The 24,631-nt window shown below is 41.7% G+C and overlaps 1 protein-coding gene across 1 annotated transcript; it reads right to left on the bottom strand.

Annotated features, from left to right (window-relative positions):
* Positions 1-694: 694 nt before the first annotated feature.
* Tespa1 (thymocyte expressed, positive selection associated 1) lies at positions 695-23,109 on the bottom strand. Its single transcript, XM_008855077.2, has 10 exons — positions 22,944-23,109; positions 22,085-22,127; positions 15,442-15,491; positions 14,368-14,421; positions 13,211-13,247; positions 12,857-12,955; positions 10,080-10,288; positions 8,857-9,611; positions 7,788-7,883; positions 695-1,429 (listed from the first exon to the last, which is right to left on the bottom strand). Exons 1-10 carry the CDS (start codon positions 23,107-23,109, stop codon positions 1,409-1,411), a joined length of 1,530 nt encoding a protein of 509 aa, XP_008853299.2. The 3' UTR covers positions 695-1,408.
* Between the last annotated feature and the right edge of the window lie 1,522 nt (positions 23,110-24,631).

The following is a 24,631-nucleotide window of genomic DNA, read 5'->3' on the forward strand; positions in this document are numbered from 1 at the left end:
AAACTTGAGGTCTGGCAGAGGGTGGGGTGGGGGAGGAATGGATCGGGGAGGAGGGGTCTAAATTTGATTAAGACCTGTTGTATGAAATTACAAAGACTCAATAAAAATATTTATGTATTAAAAAAGAAAGGTGAAATATTTTTATCATTTTAACCCACTGAGGTTAACTAACTTTCTGATCTTTATCTTCTTCTATTTTCCCATATATAATTCAATTTAAGACATGGCAGAAATTTTCCTTGTCACTAGGTCCCTGCCCATCCCTGTTGCTGGCTTCTTTCTGATCATCTTGCCCAGTGGAAGTATTATTCTCTAATACTCAAGAATACGATTTTTATTAAAAATTCCTCAAATTCTTCTCTTCGTGTTTTGCATTTTTTCCATTCATCAGATAATGAAGTGGAGGAAAGAAAGTGCCGAAGATGCTCTGTACCACATATCACCTAGCAGAGCACCATATATGATGCTTGCAGATGAAACCTTTTCCCTCCAAAGGAACATGGAGCTGTTAATTACCTTCAGAAACATGCCAATGGCCAAGTCTGGTGGCAAATGCCTGTAGTCCCAGCACTCAGGAGCCAGACGCAGAAGAATCATGACTTTGATCCTACTTTGAAAAAATTAATACCAGACAACAAACCATGCTACAATTTAAATAATATTTTTATTTTCTGCGAGCAGAAAATACTGTGGATTTTATTTGTTTGATTTTTTATTCACTTGTTTTTTGCATAAGCCAAGAGGAAGCATCCTGAGTTCAGCTTTCTATTTTCCTATGAAGATACCAAATCCGGAAAGACAGAGGAACTTCCTTTAAGGGAAATACTCCAAGTGTCTTCCTAGATAAAACCCCAAGAAGGTAAATAGGGCTCTGATGCAGTGGTAGATCTTTGGGAATTTAACTAATTCTTACGAAGGAGCAGAGGTCCGGAGGAAATCCTCCAGTGACTGCACTGAAGGTTTTGACCCTCTTCTTAGGAGGATTCTCCCTCCTCTTAGCCTGAGCCCTTTAACAGCATCGAGTAGCCACCTCTGTTTTGCAGACTTGATTATTCTTATGCCTTCTGTCTTCAGCAGTACCAAAGCTTAGGCAAAAAGAAGTCTTTGACTGCGTTGCCCATGTCCATTTCCTGTAGGTAACATCCACTGAGAGGAGAAGCGAAGGTGTGGGGAAATGAAGAAACGTGTCTGAGGTCTGTCTGTGCCTCCAGTTTACACCAGCATCAGGATGTAGAGTCCAAGTCTCTTGGTCTGGTCTTCATCTTGGTGTCCCACGCTGGAATTCTCCTAATGCCTTTGGGAATTTGGGGCTGCAAGGAGCAGGGGCTGGATGTTGAGGACAATGTAACTTCCTTCAGGAAGAGGTGACCGTTGGGCTCTTCTGTGAAGCCACAGTCGTGAGAACACGCTATGCTGGTGTTGAGAAAGCCTACAATTGATTCAAAGGAAATATAAGGTGTATTTCTTTTAGATGACCTTAGGCACTTAAGCATCACAGGAATATTCATATGTCACCTATGGAAATGTTTCTCACTATTATAATATTTAAAGTTCTTAGCAACAATAGAAGAATCTATGATAAAGAGTTGTGTGACTCAAGGTGACTTAAGGCTTCTGCTCTTTTTCATATGAGGGGGAGATTCTTAGAAGAGTTAACTAATGATTCTTTAATGCTTATAAAAGTATACTTATACTCTAGGAAATATTTTATAATATAAAACTGTGCATTTATATTTCTCACCTTTGTATGATTACTAAACACTGACTGAGAAAATCATGAAACTACCTTTAATTCTGCACCATGAGCTGAATCTGACATAATTCACCTATTCAGCTACCCATATATTTCTATTAAGAAATGGTTCTGTTGATGTCCTCCCTCTGAGAAATTCCTCACTGTCCTTGAATCCCTCCCTTGCCTCCCATTTTTAAGGAGTGACTCCAGTGGGGAGCGGAAGAAACCACAGGGCAGAACTTTCTTTGATTTTCTTTGCAGGTGACCATTGAAAGTATATTCCCAGCTATCATTTTTCTTTAAACTCGAAGTTCTTTCCACTATTTTATGACTACATTCTCCAAAAGTGCTTCTGATCTCAACTCCTCTCAGTTACCAGTAAGTGACCTCACGATCCATCACTACCCCTTCCTTTCTGGTCTATAGTCTCCCATTCTATTTCTTCTCTGCCTTCAGTAAATGTAAATTCTAAAGCTTTCCCCATCACAGAAGAAAGAGAATCAAACAGCAGAAATGTTCCCGAGCACTTCTTGAGCTCTTTACCTATATTCAGGGGTTGCTACTCACTTTTGACAGTAGCATTTTAAAGCCTTGTCATATTAAATGAAAATACTCTTATCAAGGTTGCTTGTCGCTGTCTAGGTGCAAATCCAGTCCTATCTGCATTCCCTTTCCTTCTTGGCTATTGTATGACACATGCCGCTGAAGACTGTGCTCTCCTTCCCATCGACTTCTCAGCTTCCAGAACTATGAGAAATAATTTCCTCTTATTTGTGAAGTAGCCAACTCAATATTTTGCTAAATTTATATAGCAGCACGAACAAGTGAACATAGTTGCTTTATGCTCCAAATATCTCAAACTTCACTCTTTGCCCCTCCATTCTCAATGCTCCCTCCTTACTCTGATCATCACATTTCATACAGAAGTCTCTGGCTTCAGTGATGGAACGTTAAATTATTGATCTTACCTACTGGTTCCCTACTTTGTCTTTTTCTCACACCTCTGACAGAATGATATTTCTAAAAGACAAGTTTAATATCATTTCCTTCATGAATTTATTAATGACTTCTTATCTTTGTAGATCAAATAAAGAGTATTTAATATAGGAGCCTGTGTCAGGAAGATTGTAAACTTGAAGCAGCCTGGGTTATGTCAAGAGTTTCAGGCCAGCTACTGCTGCACGGGGAAACTCTGAAAAGAACCAAACCAGGACCAGTTAATAAAAGAGTTTATTTCAATATCTCATTAATAACTGTATTTCTTATTCTCAAATTCAGTATTTCTCCCATTAGGCACAGAGTATATTCTCTGAAGATATGACATTTCCTCCACTCTGCCTTTGAAAATGCCTTCATGTGCCTAAAATACCAGTATTCTACTTCTTTTTAAAACGTCTCTCTACCACCCTCATCTGCTCAAACATTTTCAATTGTCCAGACTCACCTGGACATTTCATCTTTTAGAAAGCTAAAATTTTGTGTCCCATGATATTTTTTGAAGCATAATTTTTTTATGATCTTGTCATTTCTCTCATGAAACTACAAGTTCAAATGTCCTATGAGCACTGCTACTTGAAGTGTCCAATGCTCTTGTCAGTGAGTTTAAGAGGACAAAAAAATCCAATGGGGGGGCGGGGGGAGGTGGTGAGGGCTTTTCTCTTAGCTCGGAGGATCTGGGACAGAGTTCATGAAGGCGGAGTACACAGGCAGTGAGGTGTGCTCTGATGCCCAGCAACAGCCTGGATTTCTGCACAACCACAACCATGTGCTTTAACAGAAAGCATTCAACTTGAGACTCAGGAGACAGGTACTGCTCTGGTTCCAAAAATAACTGATTACATGGTCTTGCAAGGTCATTTTCCTTCTCTGAATCTTTGTAATCTCTCTATATGAATATAATAAAATTGACATGATATAATAACTGTGAAAATATTCTATAACCACTAGTCCTTTCTACCAGAAGGGCAGTGTAAATTATTATGGATGCAGTCTGCTGTGTCCCTCTCCAGGAGCAACGCTTAGCTTGAGCTCCACGTGAATGTGCACATCTGTAGTTATGTGGCTTGACAGGCTGGGTATTGTATTCCGTTTGAACTTTGACTCAGAAAATGAACATTATGCGATACAGATTATCTGTCTACCTTTCCAGCCTAAAGAAAAATGAGATGAGATGAAGGGAAGTCTGAGGACAGACAGCGGAGCAAGGACAAATGAAAAATTTGTTTAAATGGAAAGATGACTTAGTTTTTTTCCTGGTACAAAAATGGAATGATACCCCTCACTTGTTCTCTTGGAACAGCTGTCTTTAGAAATCTTATGAATTCTTTCTCTGTGTCTTTGAAATACATACAGTTTTCAAAGACTAAATAGCTCTGTCACTTTTACAAGCTCCCTCTCCCCCTCTTCCTCCTTCATCTTTTCTTCCTCCTCTTCTTCCTCTCTTAATTTCTTTTTAAAAAACAATTCATCTATATAAGTCAAATGCTTTTAACATTAGCACAAGGGCACCTTTTCGGCTAAAAGAGCCGTCTCATCACTGACAGTAGTTTCCTTTTCTTCACATCTTCTCTTTTAGAAGTGGTCTTAATCTTCCCCCAAGTACCTAGGAACAGATCTTCCTAATCCCTTGAAGTTTATACCATTCTAAAGAATCTCAAATCCACAGCCTTTTCCATTGACGCCCTCCTACTGAAACAAAGTAGTGGCTTTTATCATGTTAGTAAGAAGCTGAGTCCAGGAAAAGGGTTTAAGATTTGTGCTGATGTTCCTCTTCACAGATCTCAGTGGCACAGGCTGACATGTGCCTTCAGTAGGGGAAGTGGGAGAAAATACAGGAGCTGTGTGCTCAGGTTCTAGGGCCTGCACGGCCAGCGTTTTACCGACAGCACCATCTCATTGGCCCATGTTAATTTTAAACCACAGTAAAAATATCTACAGAGGGAAGTGGCTTCCAGGGAGGGGAGGGGAGAGGGAGGGGAGGGGAGAGGAGAAGGCTTTGAGTTTTTGTGCGTAAACTCTGGAGGGTTGGATTCTAAACCCTGCCTGTTTCCTAGGCAGCTGGGTTTCTCTAGGTAATGAAGACTCAGCAGTTGAGAAGCGTGGCGGGTTGAATGTTGCTGTCACATTCTACCCATACTTTTGCTTTTCCTGTAGCTCATACCAAGCAGTAGATTAACACCAGCGGTTTGATATGGCACTAAAATGTGAATGTATTAATTTAGAGGAGAAAATTAAGCCCTTGAAGAGGCAGAAGTGAGACTTTCTCAGATATTTGAGGACCAGTCTCCCAGGCCTGTGGTGGTAAGTGATCCTACTCCCTTACATCTATCACACAGCTGTTGGCCTTGGCAGCACTGAGCTGTTTCCATGGCCATCTGACCTTGTGATGCTGAAGGGTGACGGACACTGACTGCAGAGAGGTAGTTTATGAGTAAAAAAAGATCATTAAACAAATACGGAGGACACCTGGAAAGATTTGGGAAGCACCAAGAGTCCGAAACTGAGACAAAGACTGTCAGAAAGAGGTTTCTTGTTCTGCGGAATCAGAGAAGAGAAATCCACACAACATTTTGTTTGCATTTACTTGTGATTCTAAGCACATTTTTTCTAATGTTACTGTATTTCATTGGATCTGGTAAAATATCTTTTATAAGATTCATAATTATTTGATGTTTCATGTAAAAATATATCAATGAAAAAGGCAGATTATCTAATACCATTAATTATAAGATATATCCTAATTTCAGATATATTAAAGTTTAGAAAAATACCTGTGTTAGAATCAGAAATACAAAATGTCTGACCGTAAATTCTTCTGCTCAGATGAAACATTACCTTGGCAGAAAATGAAATCTACTCATCTAGTTGAAATACATGTCTTCACCAGTCTATTCTGATATTTGGGAATTCTGAAATTTATTCTGATTGACTTCAGATTAGTGAGGGGTGCTTTGGGCACTGTAGACCTATGGAGCCTTTGTGGGACACCTTGCTGTTTCCTTGTGTGAGGCTGACATCTGCTGGACAGAGAACACAGAAGTAACACTTTGGATTTTAGAGTAAATTCTTGGCAGTGTGACTTTGCTGTAAGGTACATGTTACACATTTTCTATTTTAATTCACCGAATCTAGGGATTAATGTCCTCTCAAAAGTCTGTATGGTATGGCTGTTTGATTGACCTTTTGAACAAGGGCGTAGTCTCAGCGAATCTTTAATACATGAAGAATAAATGCTTTTGATTAAACTGTTATTTCTTACAGTTTGTGATGGACTGTTTATAAAGATACAACCTTCCCATCCCACTTGTCTCTGTATGGCATGATTTTCCCATTCCATTAAATGTAGAGTCTGTTTTCCATCCTTTTGAAGTCAGGTTGCTTTGTTACATGCTGTGACAAATGCTAGGTAGAAAAGGGGGTACTGTACAACTTTCTGAAGTTATTGGAGCTTTCATTTTTGTTGAATTTCTATGTAAGAAAGACAGGCTGAATACTGAAAGATGAAACCACCCACAGAGAGAGAGAGAGCCTAGTAGGATACTCAGGCCCAAGGTCCCAGACATGCAATTAAGCCCTCTCCTTCCTCTGTATAGAGGCAGAGTTTCATTAGGTAGTACAGGCATGCCTAGAACTCAGTGTACTGCGGTTAAACTTGTTATCTTTCTACCACAGCCTCCTGAGTGCTGGGATTGTAGGTATAAGCCATCATGCCTGGCTCAGCAACTTTAAAAATTTTAAAGTACATGTGCTATTTTGTTGCTTTCTGATATACACATCTTCTGCAAGGGATTGAATGTGTATAATTAAATCTATATATCCATAGACCTAAAGGTACAGATAATGGGGGGAAGAGAAAGAAGAGTGTTGAGGGTTCTAAAACGATGGGGGATTTGCATTGATGTGTGTCGAGGCAGATGGCATTGAAAGTATAGAGTGATAACCAAAATACTATTGGTCTAAGAGTGTATGTTACTATCAGTTTAGGAGCTATACAAAGTGAACGGACCTCTAAATAAAATTTATTTACTTAATTGGAGAAAATTTTCCATTCTTACTGTCCTGGAGAAATGAATTGTCCTTATCATCCTAGTAGAGAGGTGGGTAAAACTGTAAGAACTAATTTCTACTCAGCTTTAATAATAAATCTCTAGTCAAAGGGTTTAAAGGCAAAAGTGATACCCAGAAAGTTAATACTGAAAAACCTTATATCTAGAATACAGAAATGTTAGATACAATACCAATGCATACTAAATTCCGTTTCCTGCTCAGAGGTGGGGAGGGAAAGCTCCATTCATCAGATCCTAGAAGTAGACGAGAAACCTTAGTGAGCAGAGCTGTGAGACATACTGAGGGCTGTGACCTGCATCCTATGCTGTGGGTTGCTTACGACATACCGGAAGTGGGTGCTGGGATATAGCTCGGCATGGATATCTCTCTGTTGGAAACTTCTGCAACAATGTTTTCAAACATTAGAGTGCAAATGAATTTCCTAATTTAAGGATTTTTGGTATAGGAACCCAAGATTCTACAGGCGCTGTTGATGCTACGGGTGATCACCATTCGAACGCTCTAGAGCAGAGGCAGTTATGCAGAACCTCAGCACTCTGAGTGCAGCTCACAACCAGCAGGCGGGTGATCACCATTCGAACGCTCTAGAGGCAGTTATGCAGAACCTCAGCACTCTGAGTGCAGCTCACAACCAGCAGCTAAGTACCAGCAGCATCAACAGCACCTGACAACCAGGTCCTTGTTAGAGGCGCATGCTTGCAGTTTGTCCCGATCTACTCAGTCAGAAGGCATGAGCTGGGGTCCGGCCATTTGCGCTTTAGCAAGCCTTTCTGGCTATTCTGATACAAGCTTAAGTCGAGCACCACTTATCTGAAGAAGCATTTTCCAGTTTCAACTGGGGAACTTACAGAAATAATTAGCTGCTGGATCCATGCCATACTAGCAAAATAAATGTAAGTTATGGACATTTGTAAAAATTCTCCCCAGACGATGACAATGTGTACACAAGCTGGAGAGCCCCTGCCTGGGACTCGGGCCCACTTACTTCTTGGGTCTTCTCCAAGGAAAGTGGGGTGGAAGGGGGATGTCTGGGTCTGCTGGGCGAGTGGCTGTCCTTCTTGTCCTCATTGTTGCTTTGTATCTGCAGCCAAGATCACAAAAGAATTCAGCCCTTGCCTGTGAGGTATAAGGGCAAGGGAAGGTACAGGGTGGAGGGGAGCTGTAGGGGAAGGAAGGAGGCTGAATGTATTTCAGAGGCTTGGCTTCTGCTGTTTCAGGCAGTCAGTAGTGAGATGGGAGCTATATAGTTCCACACCCAGTGACAGGGAACATGCATGTGAATTATATTGTAAGCTATCACGGCTTTTCTGTGCGGTAAGGCTTTGAGAGCTTTTCCAAGAAACCCTACTTGATGACCCTACTATCCACATACCAAGGCAAAGTAAGAGGAATGCTGGGCTTGAGACAGTCCTCATGGGCCAAGCGGGTGGACCTAGAGGAGGTGGCGCCCCGTGCCTGCACTAACCCTTCTCACATGTTCTGCTTCTCTAGAATCACAGTCTGTTTGTCAAATGGCCCCAAGTTCTTTGTTGAGAATTGCATTGGTTTTGCCTGGTGGGTTTTTTGTGTGTGTGTGTGTGTGTGTGTGTGTGTTTTTTGTAAGGGTCAACTTCTCCACTAGAGTATGCATTATTAGACCCAAGTTTTGTCCAGTGGATGATTGCTAGTGTAAGAAAGGATTGTGCTGTTTTGATATGTAGGTTGCAGTGCTCACACAGAGGAGTGCAAAGTCCTTAATGGTTTCAAACATATCCAGACATAGACGGAGAAGGAGATAGATTTGGGAGTGTGGAAAAAGCTCTGCTGTGTCTTATACAGAAGACTCATTTGTGCTTATATGAAGACTTCTAAAGAATGATAAGTGTAGGTGTATTTCGTGAGAACCTTCCATGGAAATCAGATCAGATAAGAGTCACAAAAGCAGCTGTAAAACCTGAGAATGCTCCAGAAATCAGGTTGTTTCTCTTTCTGTCTCTATTATTAACACATCACCTTCTAGGCACGAGTTCAGACCTTCCCACTGCTAGTCACGCCTTCCCTTTCAACCTACTCACCGCTTCCAAGTCAGAAGTGTCCTGAGGCTGCTGAGTTAGACAGCGATGCAGTTCTGCGCTGGCTCTGCTCTGTTTCCATTTCTGCTGGGTGATGGGCAGATCCAGGGACTTAACTGTCTTGTCCAAGGGACTCTTTTGAAATAAGCTCTTTCTTGTTTTGCTCTTTCTTTCCCACATAGTCTCATTCTTGGCCGAATGGGCCTCCTTATTGGTGGCCTGTAGACCCCACAGTTCTCTCCTCTCCTGTGCAGAGTTTGTGCTGCACTGTGGATCTGCTCTGGCTAGAGAGTGTGCACACCACGTCTCTATCTGTGTTTCCTTTTTAGGGCAGAGTGCGCACTGAAATGAAGCAGGCAGATCCGCATCTCCTAAGGGGAGCACAGGATCTTCCTGTGTGCCTTGACCATACCCAGAGCCTTGCTGGAGCCCTAGTTTCTCTCCTTTTACTCTGTCTATCACTTCCCACACCACTTGGTCCAAACTGTTCCTTTTGGGGGTGTGGTGAGGTGGTGACAGCTGATCTCGGGAACCTGTATACAGGCACATTTTAGAGACTGCTTTCCGGAGACGGTCTCTGGGTGAGTGGGGTTCTGGCTCTGGGGCTAGAATCCTGATGGATGGCACATCAGTTGGGTTACAATTCCAAAAGATGTTGGATGGCATGAACTTTTGGACAGGTGTCTTCGATACATAGGAGTAGAGGCAGAAGAAGGCATCAGCGGTGACAGCCAGTGTTTGAACCTGCTTAAACCTGCCTGGGGTACAAGGGGTGAAGATGGTGATTCTAGGAGTTCATCAGCGAAGTACAATTTAAAATGTCAATTCAAAAGACTTCCTAAAGCTCTAACTTCAGAGGGAGGGACTGTCTTATTCACTGGTGTCTCTCCCCTTCAGATTTCAGATACTCAGAGTCCCCTCTCTTGACTAAGATACCCTGGCCCCAGTAAATAACCCAACAAGAAGATCTGACAAATGGACTGAGGTTTAAGGACATTGTGCTGGTGTGATTCAGCTGAATGACATAGGCCTGAAGGAAGCAGTAATAGGCTTGGGCCTCATGAAGATTATTCCTTCCAGAGAAAGAAGTAGATATGAAAGTGCTCTATGATGTATTGAAGGTAAATAACAAAGTGAAGTTAACCATGAGAAAATGGAGTATGAAGCCACCGTTGTGAATGACAGATGGATGACAGAGGAGAGCATGGATCTGAAGTAACACTCACTGGCCAGCATCAGGCAGGGGTCTTCCATCTCAATCCTCTGTACCTGGGACTTCAGGAAGAGCTGGAAGTCAATGCCTTTGGCCCGAGAGGGATTGGTGAAAAATCTTGCAGGGATACGAGATGTATCTTTGTGGTCCTCGTGGCCAAAGCCCAGGCTGAAGAGGACATCCTCCGCATCTTCTTGCACCTGGTCCAGAATCTCTGAAATGCTGAGGAGAGGAAGTTGGGGTATACAGAACAACTTTGAAATGTGTTGTGTTACTGCAAACTATCTAATCACAGTGTCAGAAAACTAAAATTTCTTATGGGGTATTTCTTTAGTGTCTTTTTGACTTTAAGAAGAGCGTTCACTACACTGAACCTAATTTCTCTGTCTGAAGCACAGGAAGTATATTCCAGATCTGGTTATAAAAGCTATCAGCACAGTGCTTTGAACAACTTATTACAGCTGAAAACAAATTTACATAAACAAGGAAACACTTTGAAAATGAAAAGCAGTATAGAGGCAAAGAAATGTTGTAGCTGCCTTTTGAAGTAATTGCTGCATGCTGTGACAGATCTGGCTTTTGCCAGGTTGCATTTTGTCGCTCTGCTTGTCCTAGGAGTTGTCGGAGATGACTGACTAAATGATGAGCGTGTAAAGATCACAGCTCTGATCTGATTCTTACTCTAAGGGTGGGTGCATCCACAACCTGATTTAGAGAACTTTCCCTCTTCCCAGCACTTTACAGCTTGTGTCACAGAAGATGGTGGGCTCACCTCCTGCCACTCAGAGCACCTACATGCTCAGTGTGGCACCAACCTGAGTCCACATGCCAATCTGAGTACCACTGGGCTAGTTTACATCTGTGTTCATTTTAGCAGTGAAAATAGGGTGATGTGCCTTATTTGAGGGTTGGAATATTACTGTCATTCTTTCCAGAAAGAATGCTGGGATTTTAAAAATTCAAACAAGGGCCATTTTGTTAGTAACTGGACAGTTGTAATCACTGAATCCACTCCTGTGCTGTCAGCTAAGTGCTCATTGTATCTCCATTATGGTAAGTTTCTCTGCCTGTGAGTAGCTGGCACACAATTGTCTTGATCAGTTTGTTCACAACCATTGCTGGAATTTGGATCACTTTATGGAGCTGTAAAAAATATCAAGGCACCTGAATCCTATCTTTGTACTTTCTCATTTAGTTGAACTATATGTAGGTAGGTCTAAGGCTCAATGAAGATAAATCATTAAAAAAAAAAGTCACATTGAAAAATGTGTAAGTCTCAGTGCCAAGTCTCAAATTCAAACTTGGACTCCAAATTTCTGATGCTTTTCATCATATCTTACGAATTCTTATCACTTACCATTAGGTTTTAGGTTTATTTGCATGTATACTCTGGTGGTTTTGATAGAGTATCAATAAGCCCCATAAATTAACTGGTCCAGACTATGAAAATGTCTACTGTATCTGTTGGAGGACCCATTTTTCCAGTCTTACTGGTCAATTCCTTGGTGATAGACCCACTCCCAGGAAGGCAGGTTATGCTAAGTAGATGGGCAGAATACCTGGTGTGTTAATTAAGTAGTAAATATTTCTACCTGGAACTAGCAGAACTTCCCCAGCAGAACTTCCAGACCAGCCACAGCTGTGTAGGTCTCCATAAGTCTGTCCGCTTTCCTGAACTCTTCAGGAACACATAATTTCTCCTTTTCTTCTTCATGCCTTTCTTACTATTTCTTCACGTTTTCTCTAAAGCTTCCTTCTCCCAGCCACGTGGCTGCCAGTCAGCCACGTGTCTGACCTCCATGCAGGCTCTAAGCCTTCATGGCTCCATGGCTTTCTTTCCTTCTTCCCACTATTCACCTCCTCAGGGCAGCTGCCAAGATTACCAGCTCGCCTGCTCTGAGGATTTTTCTTTAAGAGTCTAATAAAACTGTAAAAGCTTCCATTTGGGTTCATTCTTAAATTCTTTTATGAATGAGACTAAGAACCCTCTAGCAGATCCTCTTTCTCCCCGTTTCAGTTTGAATAGGCTCAACTATTTGAACAGTTGGTCAGTTGGTGGTGCAGCTTTGGAAAAGTCACAAAAGCCCTAGGAGATGTGGCCTTGCTGGGGAAAGTGTGTCGCTGGGAGCGGCTTTGGGAGTTCAGAGCCTTGTCCAGCTGCCAGTTTCTGCTTCTGCCTCCTGGGCCTGCTTGAAGATGTGAGTACTCAGCTTTCTGCTCCTGCTGCCCCTGCCACGTGCCCCCCCCCCCGCTATGACGGACACTTATCTCTTTGGAACCATAAGCCCAATAAACTGTTCCTTCTCTAAGTGCTTTGACATGGTGTTTATCACAGTCCCAGAGAAGTAACTATGGAATATTTGAGAGCCCCGTGGAACAAGCTCTTTGTTTGCCTCAGTTTTGCAAGTTCCTAGTTAGTCCCTGGTCTGAATGAAATATTTTATTGCTTCATTCAGTCAACAAATTAGTTGATTAAACGTTATACATTGTTTCTTGAGCACCTAGTGTAAGTCTAGGGTCTGTGACACGGTACTATCACTACACCTCTGGGGGATAAGGCTCTGTGGAAGGTGACGCCTATATTTCATGCATAGCATCCAGCTTTGAGAAGATTCCTCTGCATCCCTCACTATTTTTGGTATAAGCATGGTCATGTTTCTCAAGTGTGCATAGAAAATGCATGAACGCTCCAGTAAGTGACCCCAGAAGAAACGAGACACTGCTTTTGGTTTCATTCTCCGCTCCTTCTCATCTTCCCATCAACCCGACCTTCCAAACCTTAGTACCTACCTTGAACTAGTCTTGTTGGTCCCACCAGTCATGCTGCTGGAAGCCAAACTACAGCCAAGATCAAGTAGATGGCAAGGCCTGGGTGTCTGGAGGAAATTCCTGCAGAGATCAAAGCTGATGTCATGCAGAGCCTGTGTCTAGGCTGTTCCTGGCCTCAAGCATCCCCCACTAAGTGTAATCACCCTCTGCTGGACTTCTCTGATTCATCTGCTAAAGACACGCAGACTATCCCTTCCTTGCTGATTAAAAAGTCTTCCTCTCTACTATGTATCTTTAGCTCTTTGTTTCAGACCTCTGATTTTAACACCCCCTGCAGTTCACTGCCTGACAGAGGAGACATTCAGTGTGTCTTACCTGGAGAACGGGCTTCCATTGGTGGCCAGTAGTGTGGCTAGATAGAGACAGAAAGACAGAGAAGAGTTAAAAGGGAAAATGAAAACCACCTGTGTCCCTTCTCGGACCATAAAATAGCCCCCTCCCCTATACCATTACTGCAAGCCAGCTGAACCCTATGGAGTTTGCTCTCACTGTGATCTCAGTACTATCCAGCACAGCCTGGAAAGGGGGACAGAGAAAGCAAAGAACAGCTGGCCTGGAGGATGGGAACTTGTGATCCATCACTGAAGCCTGGTCAACAGACCCTCTGTCCTGAGTAGGGAGAGCCTTTCAGCTCTCTGGGATCATGTACCTGCTCATCACATGAGTTTCTACAGATCTTAGGAAATACTGGGGAGGGACAGTGCTTCAAGCCCTGAAATAAAATCTACATCTTAAAGCCAATTCTTAGGGCTGAGGGAATAACTCATAGGGGGGCACTTGCCTAGCATGGACAAAGCCTTGTGTTCTAAACTCAGCAATAAGAAAAGGACAAGGGGGGGCATAGAAGGGGGAAAAGGAGGACAAGAAGGAGAAGAGGGGGGAGGGATATGGGGGGGAAAACAGAAGGTCTCAGACTTCACTGGTATTTGGGCTTCTAATACAGAAAATAGTCATGAAGATAAGTAGTCAGTAAAGATTATGGTTATTTTATACTGTTTTCTCAGGCACCAAGGAAAGACTCTTGTCAGGGGTCATGATCGACTGGTGAGGAAATATTTCCAAACACAGCTGCTGATGCTTGCTGTGTTTATCTTATATCAAAACAAATAAACAACAAAACCGCAGACTATTCTCTCCCTGTGGATGGGAGTCCAGGAGAAACCTGAGTCTTCCTGGTGTTCTCCCTTTCCACCCTATTCTTTTATTTTTTATGTACATGAATGTTTTCCCTGCATGTTTGTATGAGTGCTAGCAGCCCGTGGAGGCCAAAAGAGGGCATCAGATCCCCTAGAACTTGAATTACAGATGGTTGTTAGCTGCATGTGAATGCTAGGAATCAAACCTGGGGCCTCTGGAAAAACAGCCAGTGCTCTTAATCACTGAGCCTCCTCCGGCCCCCTCCATTCTAGTCTTAATTTATCCCATGTTGTACCTTTTCACTGATCTCAGCATCAGAGAGTTGGGTCACTCACCCTCTGCTCCAAGGCTCAAGTCATCTTCAAAGCTGGTCCCATGGCTAGAGTACCCTGCCAAATAATCAGATGAAGGTCACAGAAAGTCAAGTCAGAATACAACAGAGAGAGAGAGAGAGAGAGAGAGAGAGAGAGAGAGAGAGAGAGAGAGAGACTAAAGCATCAAAGCTTGCCCTTGGAGTCACATAATTACACAATTATGCTAGATATCCATATATTTACAAACTTACATCCAGCTTTACAACCAATACACCTGAAATCGTGTTCATGATTTGATTCAGAATCGCATACATTCATCTGTAACTCATCTGTGTTCTTTACCACATAATCATGTGTAAAACCCTCTTCCAATTAGTTTATACATGAGAGTGTGCATCCATACTCAAACACACACACACATACTAATGCACATATTTTACAAAGTTCTTTTCCAATAGTGGCTATTACAGTAAGGACTAACAGGTTATCTGAGTAATAAGGGGTGTCTTAGTTTGTTCTTCATTGCTGTGACAAAACGCTCTGACCAGTACCAACTTGGGGAGGAAAGGGTTTATTTGTCTTACATCTCCCAGGTCACACGCAGTTCATCAGGGAGCCCAAGGTAGGAACTCAGGGCAGGAACCTGGAGGCAGGAGCTGGAGCACAGGCCATGGAGGAACGCTGCTTACAGGCTTGCTCCCTTGGCCCCTGCTCAGCCTGCTTTCTTATGCAACACAGGCCCACCTTCCCAGGGGTGGCACCACCCACAGTGGGCTGGGCCCTCCCACATCACTCATCAAGAAGATGCCCTTCAGACATGGCCACAGGCCAGTCCAATAGAGGCAATTCCCCGATTGAGGCTCCCTCAACCCAGGTGTGTCAAGTTGACACTAAAGCTATCCAGCACAAGGGGCATGTAGCTTTGAAGAGACACTTCCTTATGGACTTTCTGGATTGCTCCTTGACAACTAAATGACATTTTTAGACACTAAAGACACTCAAATATTCTCAAGCATACAGGGATATGCATAAGCATGAACAGCCACAAATACACAACTGTATCACCATCCAAATGGAACAACAGGGAGATCTCACCATTGTATATGGAGTGTCCCACTTCTTCTGAAAGTCCCTCTTCAGACGTTCTAAAACAAAAAGAGAATTGCTACATTTTTCCAGGTGGTTTTTTCTCGGGTATCTCCCACATACTCATATTAATTTTCCAGTCAGAGTCAGTGGTACTGGATTTGAATTTGCTTTCATATTTCAGACAACCAGTCTGTAGACACTAGGTTCACAGTAGTCATGAGGCCCTGGTACTGGCATGCTCTATGTTTCTGAATGTGCTTGCCTTGACCACACTGTCTGAAGTCAGTTTTGCAATGATTTTTCAGACTTATTAAAATAACAAAATAAAAATGCAGAAGCAAAACTGGGTCAATACATTTAAACGGCAGAGGTTTTGATGCCAAAATACCCATAACTTCCTGGTGATTTAATAGCCAGAATTTGGCACTTTCTGGGATCATAATTTCCACATCACATGTACATGTGTCATTGGTTTGCCTTATCTCCCCACATCTCCTCGCTTTGCTTGTAACATGTTCTTGCTGAGTATCATTTCCTTCAGGAAATAGAAGAAACTGTGCCCTGGATAAATATCTTCAGATTTTGCAATCATATCTTATCACGCATTTACCATCTTGACCAGAAGAGCAAATGGAAATCAGCATAAAAGGTAGTTGAGAAACAACTCAGTCTTATAGACAAGAAAGAAATTTCCTTTGTCTAAAATAGGTAAGTGAAATCCTACGCAAAACAGCCTTGAACTGGGGTCAGCACACCTGGTTTCCATCCTGCCTTCCCAATGCTCTTAATGTCCTCATTTTTATTTTCTAAACTATATTTTATGTATAGCAATGCAATTTACATTTTAATAATACTAAAAGAGAATGATTTATATGGTTTTAAACATTAAAAAGGATATTTTTTCATGTTATAAAATCCTTCCCTCTAGAACACATTATTATTGTTGTTGTTATAGTGAAGCTCTTTTATTCTTTAGAGGAAATATATATATATTTATTTTTGATTTTTAACTGAATTTTTGAATTTTTGTGCATTTCATACAATACATCTTGATCATATTTAGACCCCCCCACCTACCTGAACCTCTCCTCCATAGCACGCCCACCCCCCCCAACTGGATTTCATGCAGCCTGTCATATAGCTAAGGCCTATTGAGTCAAGTTTATGTCCCTAGCTGTCTCTCAGTGTGAGTTCATCCACTGGAGCCTGGTCAGCCTATCTAGCATCACTCCCTTAAAGAAGACCAACTCTCCCTCACCTAGAAGTGATCAGTTGCCAATAGTTCTTCAGCTTAGGTTGGGGCTTCTTATGTGGGTCGATGCAACAGGTGGATTCAGTGACCAGTGTGTCTGATTCCTATTGTACTAATGATTGATGGAATGAGAAAGAAAGCTTAATTTTCACAATCACTGCTGAAAGGAATAACACATGTTGGATTCATTAAGAATACAAAAATAGTTCTTACTACTTCAATAGACAGAAAGTTGAATTCACAAATCCACCGAGGGGGGTGTCATACAACAGGGCTGAAATTAGAGGAATAAAATGACTTATCTCCTCTTCTATGACTCATGAGTCCTTTTGCCTACACTCTGTTTTTCCTCATCACCTAGATTTTAAACACTGATTTAGGGATTAGTAGCCCTGGAGGTCAGTGAGGACCGGCCATTCTCTTACCGGCAACATTAGACTCCACCTTTGTTTCCCTGGTAATGCTAGAAAGGGAAACAGCAACTTCCCCTCCTTAGGATTTAAAATACCTCAGGACAAGGTGGAGTTACCAGGGCTCTCTTGAGGCCATTTAAGGCAAAGCTACTTCCTCCAGTCCAAAGAATGGACTTTGAGTTCTACCTAGGTTCTGGGTGAAGACTGACTCTCTGATCTGTACCAAAGGTTGGAATAATATATACTATTGTCTCCTCCCTTAAGAGAATCAGTGGGGAAAAGAGTAAAATGTAGTATCACGTCTATCTAATTGCAGTTATTGATAAATAAAATGCAATTATATCTAGGGCAACTGTCCTTTCATATACACATCAACTACTAGATGATGCCTTTTTTTGGTTTTTATCAGCGCTGATACTTTGTACCTATATCATCATTTCCTATTGAAAACTGCATTCACCTGAGTAAAATAAAAACAAACAAATAATGAGGGGTTACCTCAGCTGGACCAGTCAATCACCTGGCCAGAAGAGCAGGGCTTAGGAATGCTGATTCTCCTGAGAATGTGTTAAGGAGATGAGAGGAGTACTCATCCCCTTAATGAGATAGTGTTCTTGCATCTCCCAGTGCAGCTGCTTCCAGAGCTGTTGCCGTGCAGGACTAAGCCCGCTCTCTTTTCTGAGTTAAACAGTATAACTTTTCCTCTTCTTTCTTGGATACTGGTCAAAAGCCCAAGCATGCTTCCCCTGACACTTTCTACTTTATACTGTAAGCCCCTCCCCTGACCCCCTACCTTCTGACGTGCATACTCATTAACATCTATTGCTGAACATAACTGCTTTCTTGGACCCAAGCTCAAAAGGCATGACTTTCTCTCTTCCTCCTCCCCATCTCCCTCTGCCTGGCAGCTGCTGAGATTTATAGCTTGTTTGCCTTGTCTTTCTTTCAAGCTCTAATAAAATGGTCCTACAAAGTCTTTTTGAATCTGTTTCTTAATTGTTTTATTAACAAGAGTGGGTAAGAACCCCAAAAGGGAATTTGGATCCCTTGACTTTTATCATTATCTAAGTCTACTTCAAGGACTGATGTGTTGTGAGTTTTGCTGCATTCGCTTTCCTAACGAGTTTTAAATGAAAGTTGAGCATGATGCTTTGAATGGAACCTCAAGTGGTGTCTGAAGCGGAGAGGCTGGCAAAGTGAATTAGTAGAGAATCAGGCAGAAGTGCATCCAAAGGGGCTGATGCTGAATGAACCTTTCCCATTATCCGTCTCCAGAAGTTCACACGACCTAAAGGCTCGTGAAGTGGCTTAGATGTCTAACAATGGGAATGGGCTCTAATTGTCTGTAAAGCTGTGCTTTGATTTTACAAAACGAAACATTACATAAACAGTGTTTTCAGCTAGTATCCTTTCAATAGTTAAATAAATCAACTGTTTCCCAAATCTAAATCTTTATTTTACTATGAAAAGACAGCGTATCAAGGCACATTATGAATTGTAAAATGATATTCAAGATAATTAAGAGTGGATAATTAATCCAAATAAGCATTCAAACATGCTTCTTTCTCTTTCTGATCTATGACTATAAATATTTTGTGTATAGTACCATATTTACAAATGCTGTTAATATAAATTATATTTATTAAGACTACTAAAACATTGATACTGCTATATCAGTCTACCAGTAGAATGCTATCATTACTGTTGCAGTTAATATTTGTGTTATAGCTACATAGTGCATGTTGCATGTCCTTTACCCAGTGTGCTTGATTTAGAAGGATTTCAGATTGGGAATTTTTTTCAGATGTTGTAGTTTTTCATATGCATAAGGAGTTATGTTAGAAAAGATACTTGAGTATAGCAAGTCTAAACATCAAATTTAGTTATGTTTCATATATTTTTTGTTAACATGATTGTAACTTTATTCAATATTATATACAAAATGCTTCATTTTTACTGTGATTGTTCACATAAGGTCAGGTGTGGATTTTCCACTCATGGGGTCTTCTCGGCACCCAAAATGTTTCATATTTTGGAGCACTTTGGATGAGAGATGCCAATAGCTTGTTCTTCCTAGTGGTTTCTGGCCACTATCTAAAAGTTGATGTGTATCATTTATGGGCACACTTTTACAGAAAAATAAAGAGATGTACATAGGTCAAGGAGGTAGGGGACTTTTCTGTGAAATTATTGGAAGTTATAGATTCTGATTTGATTTTATCTCTTTGAGATAGGGTTCTGCTATGTAACCTAGGCTGATCTTAAAATCCTAGAATTAATTATTTTTCCTTTCTCAGACTCCCAAGTACCCAAGAACACAGGTACAGCCCACCCTACCTGGTTAATTCCTCCTATTGAACAGGTCCTCTCACACATCATCAAAAACCAAAGCACTTATATAAATATCATCCCACCGAAGCTTTGATAGTTATGCTGCCCTCCTACTAAGGAGTTTAAGGTGGAAAGAATTTCAGTTATTTGCTTACTGTTGGTTACAACAGTAAGGGTTGACTCTTGGAGCCCTTCATTTACTGGATCACATTTTCATCATAAGCTTTGGTTCAAGGTTTATCTTTGTAGACCAAGGGGTAGGGAAAGGTGATTTGTAGAACATCCAATATTGTATTTCTGAGAATTCACTCATTTCAGATAGAACACAATGTATTTGAAGTCAAGAAGCATATTTGAAAATACTTGGCATACCACTTTCTGATTGGATTTAAAGCCCCTCCACAAGATGAAACCCATACCCGACACAGTTATCAGGGCCAAGGTCTGCAACTAAATAGTCATAGACCCTAGGGGAGAAACTAGTACTATTATTCTACTAAATGGAGATGGCATTAAACAGATTCCTAATGACTTATTATGCTCATAGATTTTACTCATAAGAGCTCACAGCTGTGGTGACAACATGCACAAGACCCACATAAGCTCAAGCAGACAGAATTCCAGCATAGAAGTGGAAAAGTGGGTAAGGGGCCCTGATCCCGGTTGAGGGACTACTGGGAGCCAATAGCTTCTGGGAGAAGAAGAGTCGGGGTTTTCTTTAATGGTGTGAAGCTGGATAAGTTAATCAGGCTCTGCTGTATGACCTGCACTAAAGGGTCACAGATTTGGGGACACAAATTTGACTCCATAGGCATATATATATGATATATATATATATATATATATATACACATCTATACATCTATCTACCATATATATAGAAACAGAGTACATGAAATTGGGTGGGGGACACTAAAGAGGATGCAGAGTGGGGGGGTCTAAATATGATCAAAATGGATTGTGAGAAGTTTGCAAAAATTCAATTAAAAAACATGAAAATAAAACCGCATCAAAGAAGCTTTTTGAAAGAGTGATTAGGACTGAGACCTACCATAGGCCAAGATGCAGAGAATAAGAGGCTGAGGAAGTTCCTCCCTAAATGTGACACCTACATCACACCCCCTCCTCTCAAGGTTCAGGGATCATCTTGGAAGAGGGGGCAGAAAGACTGTAACAGTCACAGGTATTGCTCTTACAGTGAACACATATGAACTCACAGCAGCTGTGACAGCATGCGTAAGACCTGAGGAAAAATCCCAGAATGGAGAAGAGCGCGCTCACCTATCTGAGGAGCTGCTGGGAGAGGAATGTCAGTTTTCTCTAAGGGTGTGGCCCTTGGTAGGTTGACCGCTCCAGTGGATGGGCCCACAAATTGGTATCAATAGGTTTTAAAACAAAAAAAAAAAGGGAGAATACAAAACTGGGCAGGTAGGTAAGGGGGTTGGATCTGCCAGGAGTTGGAGGAAAGCGGGTGAATATTTTTAAAATAAATTGAATAAAATTCTCAATAATAAAATCTTAAAAATACCTGGCATCCCTTTAGGCAAATCAGACATCTAAAATATGCACAATTAAAAATCATGATTTGATGTGAATGAAGGAATTGGATAATGTGATAAAGACATTAACTGAGGTGCCTCTCCTTTGCGTATCTGGTACACTACCATGAAACCCATAACTTTTCATCACAGGCATGTCTCTAAACCCTGCATGCAAGTCTATTCTCTCCATCAATTCCTTTCAGCATTCTGAAGATCCTCCATTTGGCTTTTAAAGTCAATGAATTGTGAATAAGATTAGGATAAGAAAAGATAACACATTTTGTGAACAGCAAAGACAAAAGCAAAATAAATATTTGGCATTTCCTTCCAGGGCAAAATTAAAATAAACAATCTTTGATTATTCAGTGCTATTTATTTCCTGCCAAATAAACAAGGATGGGTTTATTTCTGTCACTTAATAGATGAGTTTAGATAAAGGTTATATAAAGCTGCAGGCATTCCTGAAGGGAAAATGAGGAGCAGGCAGGGGTTATACATCCTAGAAGTCATTCTTAAAAGGACAATTAGGCTTAACTAGGCCACAAAAGCTTTCTATTATGTTGGAGGAGACTAAGACTTAAAATGGTACAGGCTGAAGGGTTTCTTGAGGGGAGGGGTCTCGTATTTAAAGTGTTTCCAAGCAGAGAGATGATATACGTTGAAGTGCCTGAGTTTTTTTGCTTTGAACACCCCACGCCTCTCCTTCCTGTGCTCTGCAGTAGAAGCACGTCAGCCATGCACTGGTGCCGAGGAGGAGCCGTCCTCCTTCTAACTCCTCCTCTTCTGTCACACAAGGTAAAATTGAAGTCTGAGGGGGAAAGCCAAGGGACACAAAGCTCTGACACTTTTTCTTGTCCTTCCCACAGACATAGATTTCCATGTCCTCTTAGCTCTAGCCCAGGTCTATCTTGGATTTCTAAACCTCCAGCTGAACTTCGTCTGAGTCCTTAGGTGCATTTGACCCACATATTTGGATCACCGACTGACCCCCCCCGCCCCCCCAAAAAATCTTTTTCAACATGCCTGCAAACCAAACCAGTTCAAACCCCTTTTCTTGCCTCTGAGCTCCCACCTGCAGCCCGCATCCAGCCCACAGCTTGTTGAGTGCTCACCCACAGTCCTGAAGCCAGTCTTCAATCTTATTGAGTGGATTCCCTAGAAAAACCAGAAACTGGATCACTATGAGAACTGAAGGAAACCTGACTCCTCCTCCAACTCATGGCATTCTGCAAGCTGTCCTTACATAAGCCACAGCACAACTCTTCTTCACCATGAAGTTTTCCTTAAGATCTGAGAGGACAGCACCCATATGTAAAGATGTTGGATATATCTCTTCTCGCTACCTGCCTTTTCTCTTCTACCTGGGAACCTGGAAAATGTCCAGGCTATCAGGCCTTCTGCTTTCCTTCCTCAAGGTTTGGAAACAGGAATGGTTCCTTTACTAAAAAGGAAAAGTAATAAATAAAAAGGACAATTCTATGTTTCATCTTTCCTAACAAGCACGGACAGGTTTATTCGGCACCAGAACTTTTGTTTCTCTCTGTGTCTGTGGTCTCATCTGTACCTCAAATAATGTGGGCTTGTGGAAAAGGAACAACTGCTTCATTGGACAAGCACCTCCTCGGTGACAGACTTTCCAAAGTCACACACTTGTTAATGGCAGAGCCTCAGCCTGACTCTGGGCACAGCTTGAATTTAGCCTTGTCATACAAACAAAATTCACAGACAGGCCCAGGCCTTGCATTCTTACAGAAGTTTTTCAGGATGATGCATAAGTGACCTTTTCTTTTTCTCAATCATACACCTGCCTCTTTCTCACATAATGTTATGTTAGGCCACTTCTCTTTTATTTATTTAAACAAGTCAAAATGAGCCTCTCTGAGGTCACACGCTAACAAAGTCCCACCGTTCATGTTGTGCAGGCTGTGGGAGACACAGTGGGCACCAGTGTGATATCCAACAACCTCTTACCTTCCTGGAAAACATCATCCAGGCTGGAAGGGTCCGGATCTGGCACATCCTCCAGGGCAGCAGCAGCAGCCTCCTCTTCCAGGACCTGGGTTTGCCAGTTGCGGCTCTGGCACAGCCAGGCCCTTCTTTTCTCCCAGGACGTGGGGCTCAGCACAGATGCTTCCATGGCTCTGGCTCACTCTTAAGAGTGTACTGTCACGATGATGCTCTCCTGAGAGTTTAAACACAGTGAGACTCCCTTACAGTCTGTTTTAAACCACCCCTCTCATGGTGATATGCTAATCTTTGGTCTCTGTAGAAAGGGCTAATCTCTTTGCACAATCAGGAAAGAAGAGCTGCTTAACCATCTGCTGCCTTAACTCACCCACCCACCATCACTAAAATAAAAGAAGAAGAAAAATCTAAGCGTGAGGTCAAGTCTTTCAAATCAGCCAGTAGGAAAGCTTTAACCATCACAGGATTTAAGGGGCAATGAGGAAGCTTTACTGACTTAAAGTGTCTCTACCTCTCATAGTAGCTGAAATGCTGTATTAGAACACAGTTTTCTTAAAGCAGGAATGTTCGTTTATTGCTGAAATCCCAATACTCAAAAGGCTGAGGAGGAGGATCACCATGAATCCCAGGCCAGTCTAAGCTGCAGTATAAGACCTTGTTCAGAAGATTTTTTTCTTGGCTATTTAAGGATTTTCCCTTTCAGAAGCTTTGATTAAAACTAAAATATCTGGAAACTGAGAATATGACTCCATCAGTAAAGTGACAGTCATAAAGTTGAAGACCTGAGTTCAGATCCCCAGCACCCACATAAAAGTTAAAGGCTACATAACAAGCAACAATGCCGGATAGGAGAGACCTTCTTTTGAGTTGTTGGCCAAGGTGGCCCAAGGGACTCCCAGCATAGAACTGGGAAAATGAACAGCAGACCCCAATCTTATCTAAAGAATATTGACAACTGATTGCTGCTAGATGAGGAACAGCTGACCCTCCTAAAACAAAGACCTCTAGATAGGCTGACTGGATTCACCAGATGGACAAATAGTGGGGAATGGCTGGGGTGCCGACAACACAGCAGACAGTAGCAGGGATGTCAGAGTATAAGGGCTCTAGTTGGGGGAAGTGGGTGTGTAGTAATAAGATGGTTTGGGATGTTCTGTGTGATACACACACACACACACACACACACACACAAATCAACAAATTTTTAAAAAGTGTATTATATTTGAGGAGGAAACATGGAAATTTACATCTCACGTTAATTAGTAGAGGTGGTAAACATTACTACTGAAATCTACCTGATGAGTTTATAGACATACACAGGTGCCAAGGATCTGAGCGCAACCAATTATGACTAGTAATAATCAGATACATGCAGATTAGAGACACATGCACCAACATCTCAGTGTTAGTAGCAAAATCAATGAGTCTTTCTGTAGCAAAGAGTATATTTTAAAATGAAATGGAGATCTTTTTAAAGGTTCAAAACTCATTCAATTTTATGTCTTACAGGGCTTATACTGAGTTCAATATTGTATAACTGTATTAATTCATCAGTGAACCAAAAAATTTTATAGCGACTTTTGAAAGAGCTGTATCTTTGCTCTGGAAACTTATTGAGCATATTAAAGCTGTGTAATGATATGTTTCTAAAAATTTTGTTTTATATTTTATGGGGCTGGAGAGATGGCTCAGCA

Source organism: Nannospalax galili, unplaced genomic scaffold, assembly GCF_000622305.1.
Source record: "Nannospalax galili isolate Female #2095 unplaced genomic scaffold, S.galili_v1.0 scaffold3748, whole genome shotgun sequence".
Taxonomy (NCBI): domain Eukaryota; kingdom Metazoa; phylum Chordata; class Mammalia; order Rodentia; family Spalacidae; genus Nannospalax; species Nannospalax galili.

Excerpts from the sequence above, each read along its gene's own strand:
- Tespa1 (XM_008855077.2), bottom strand. The coding sequence starts at position 23,109 with ATGGAAGCATCTGTGCTGAGCCCCACGTCCTGGGAGAAAAGAAGGGCC. Across the intron at positions 14,422-15,441 it reads GGGACACTCCATATACAATG|GGTACTCTAGCCATGGGACC; the intron begins GTGAGATCTCCC and ends ATTATTTGGCAG. Across the intron at positions 1,430-7,787 it reads CCTTGGAGAAGACCCAAGAA|GCTTTCTCAACACCAGCATA; the intron begins GTAAGTGGGCCC and ends AATCAATTGTAG.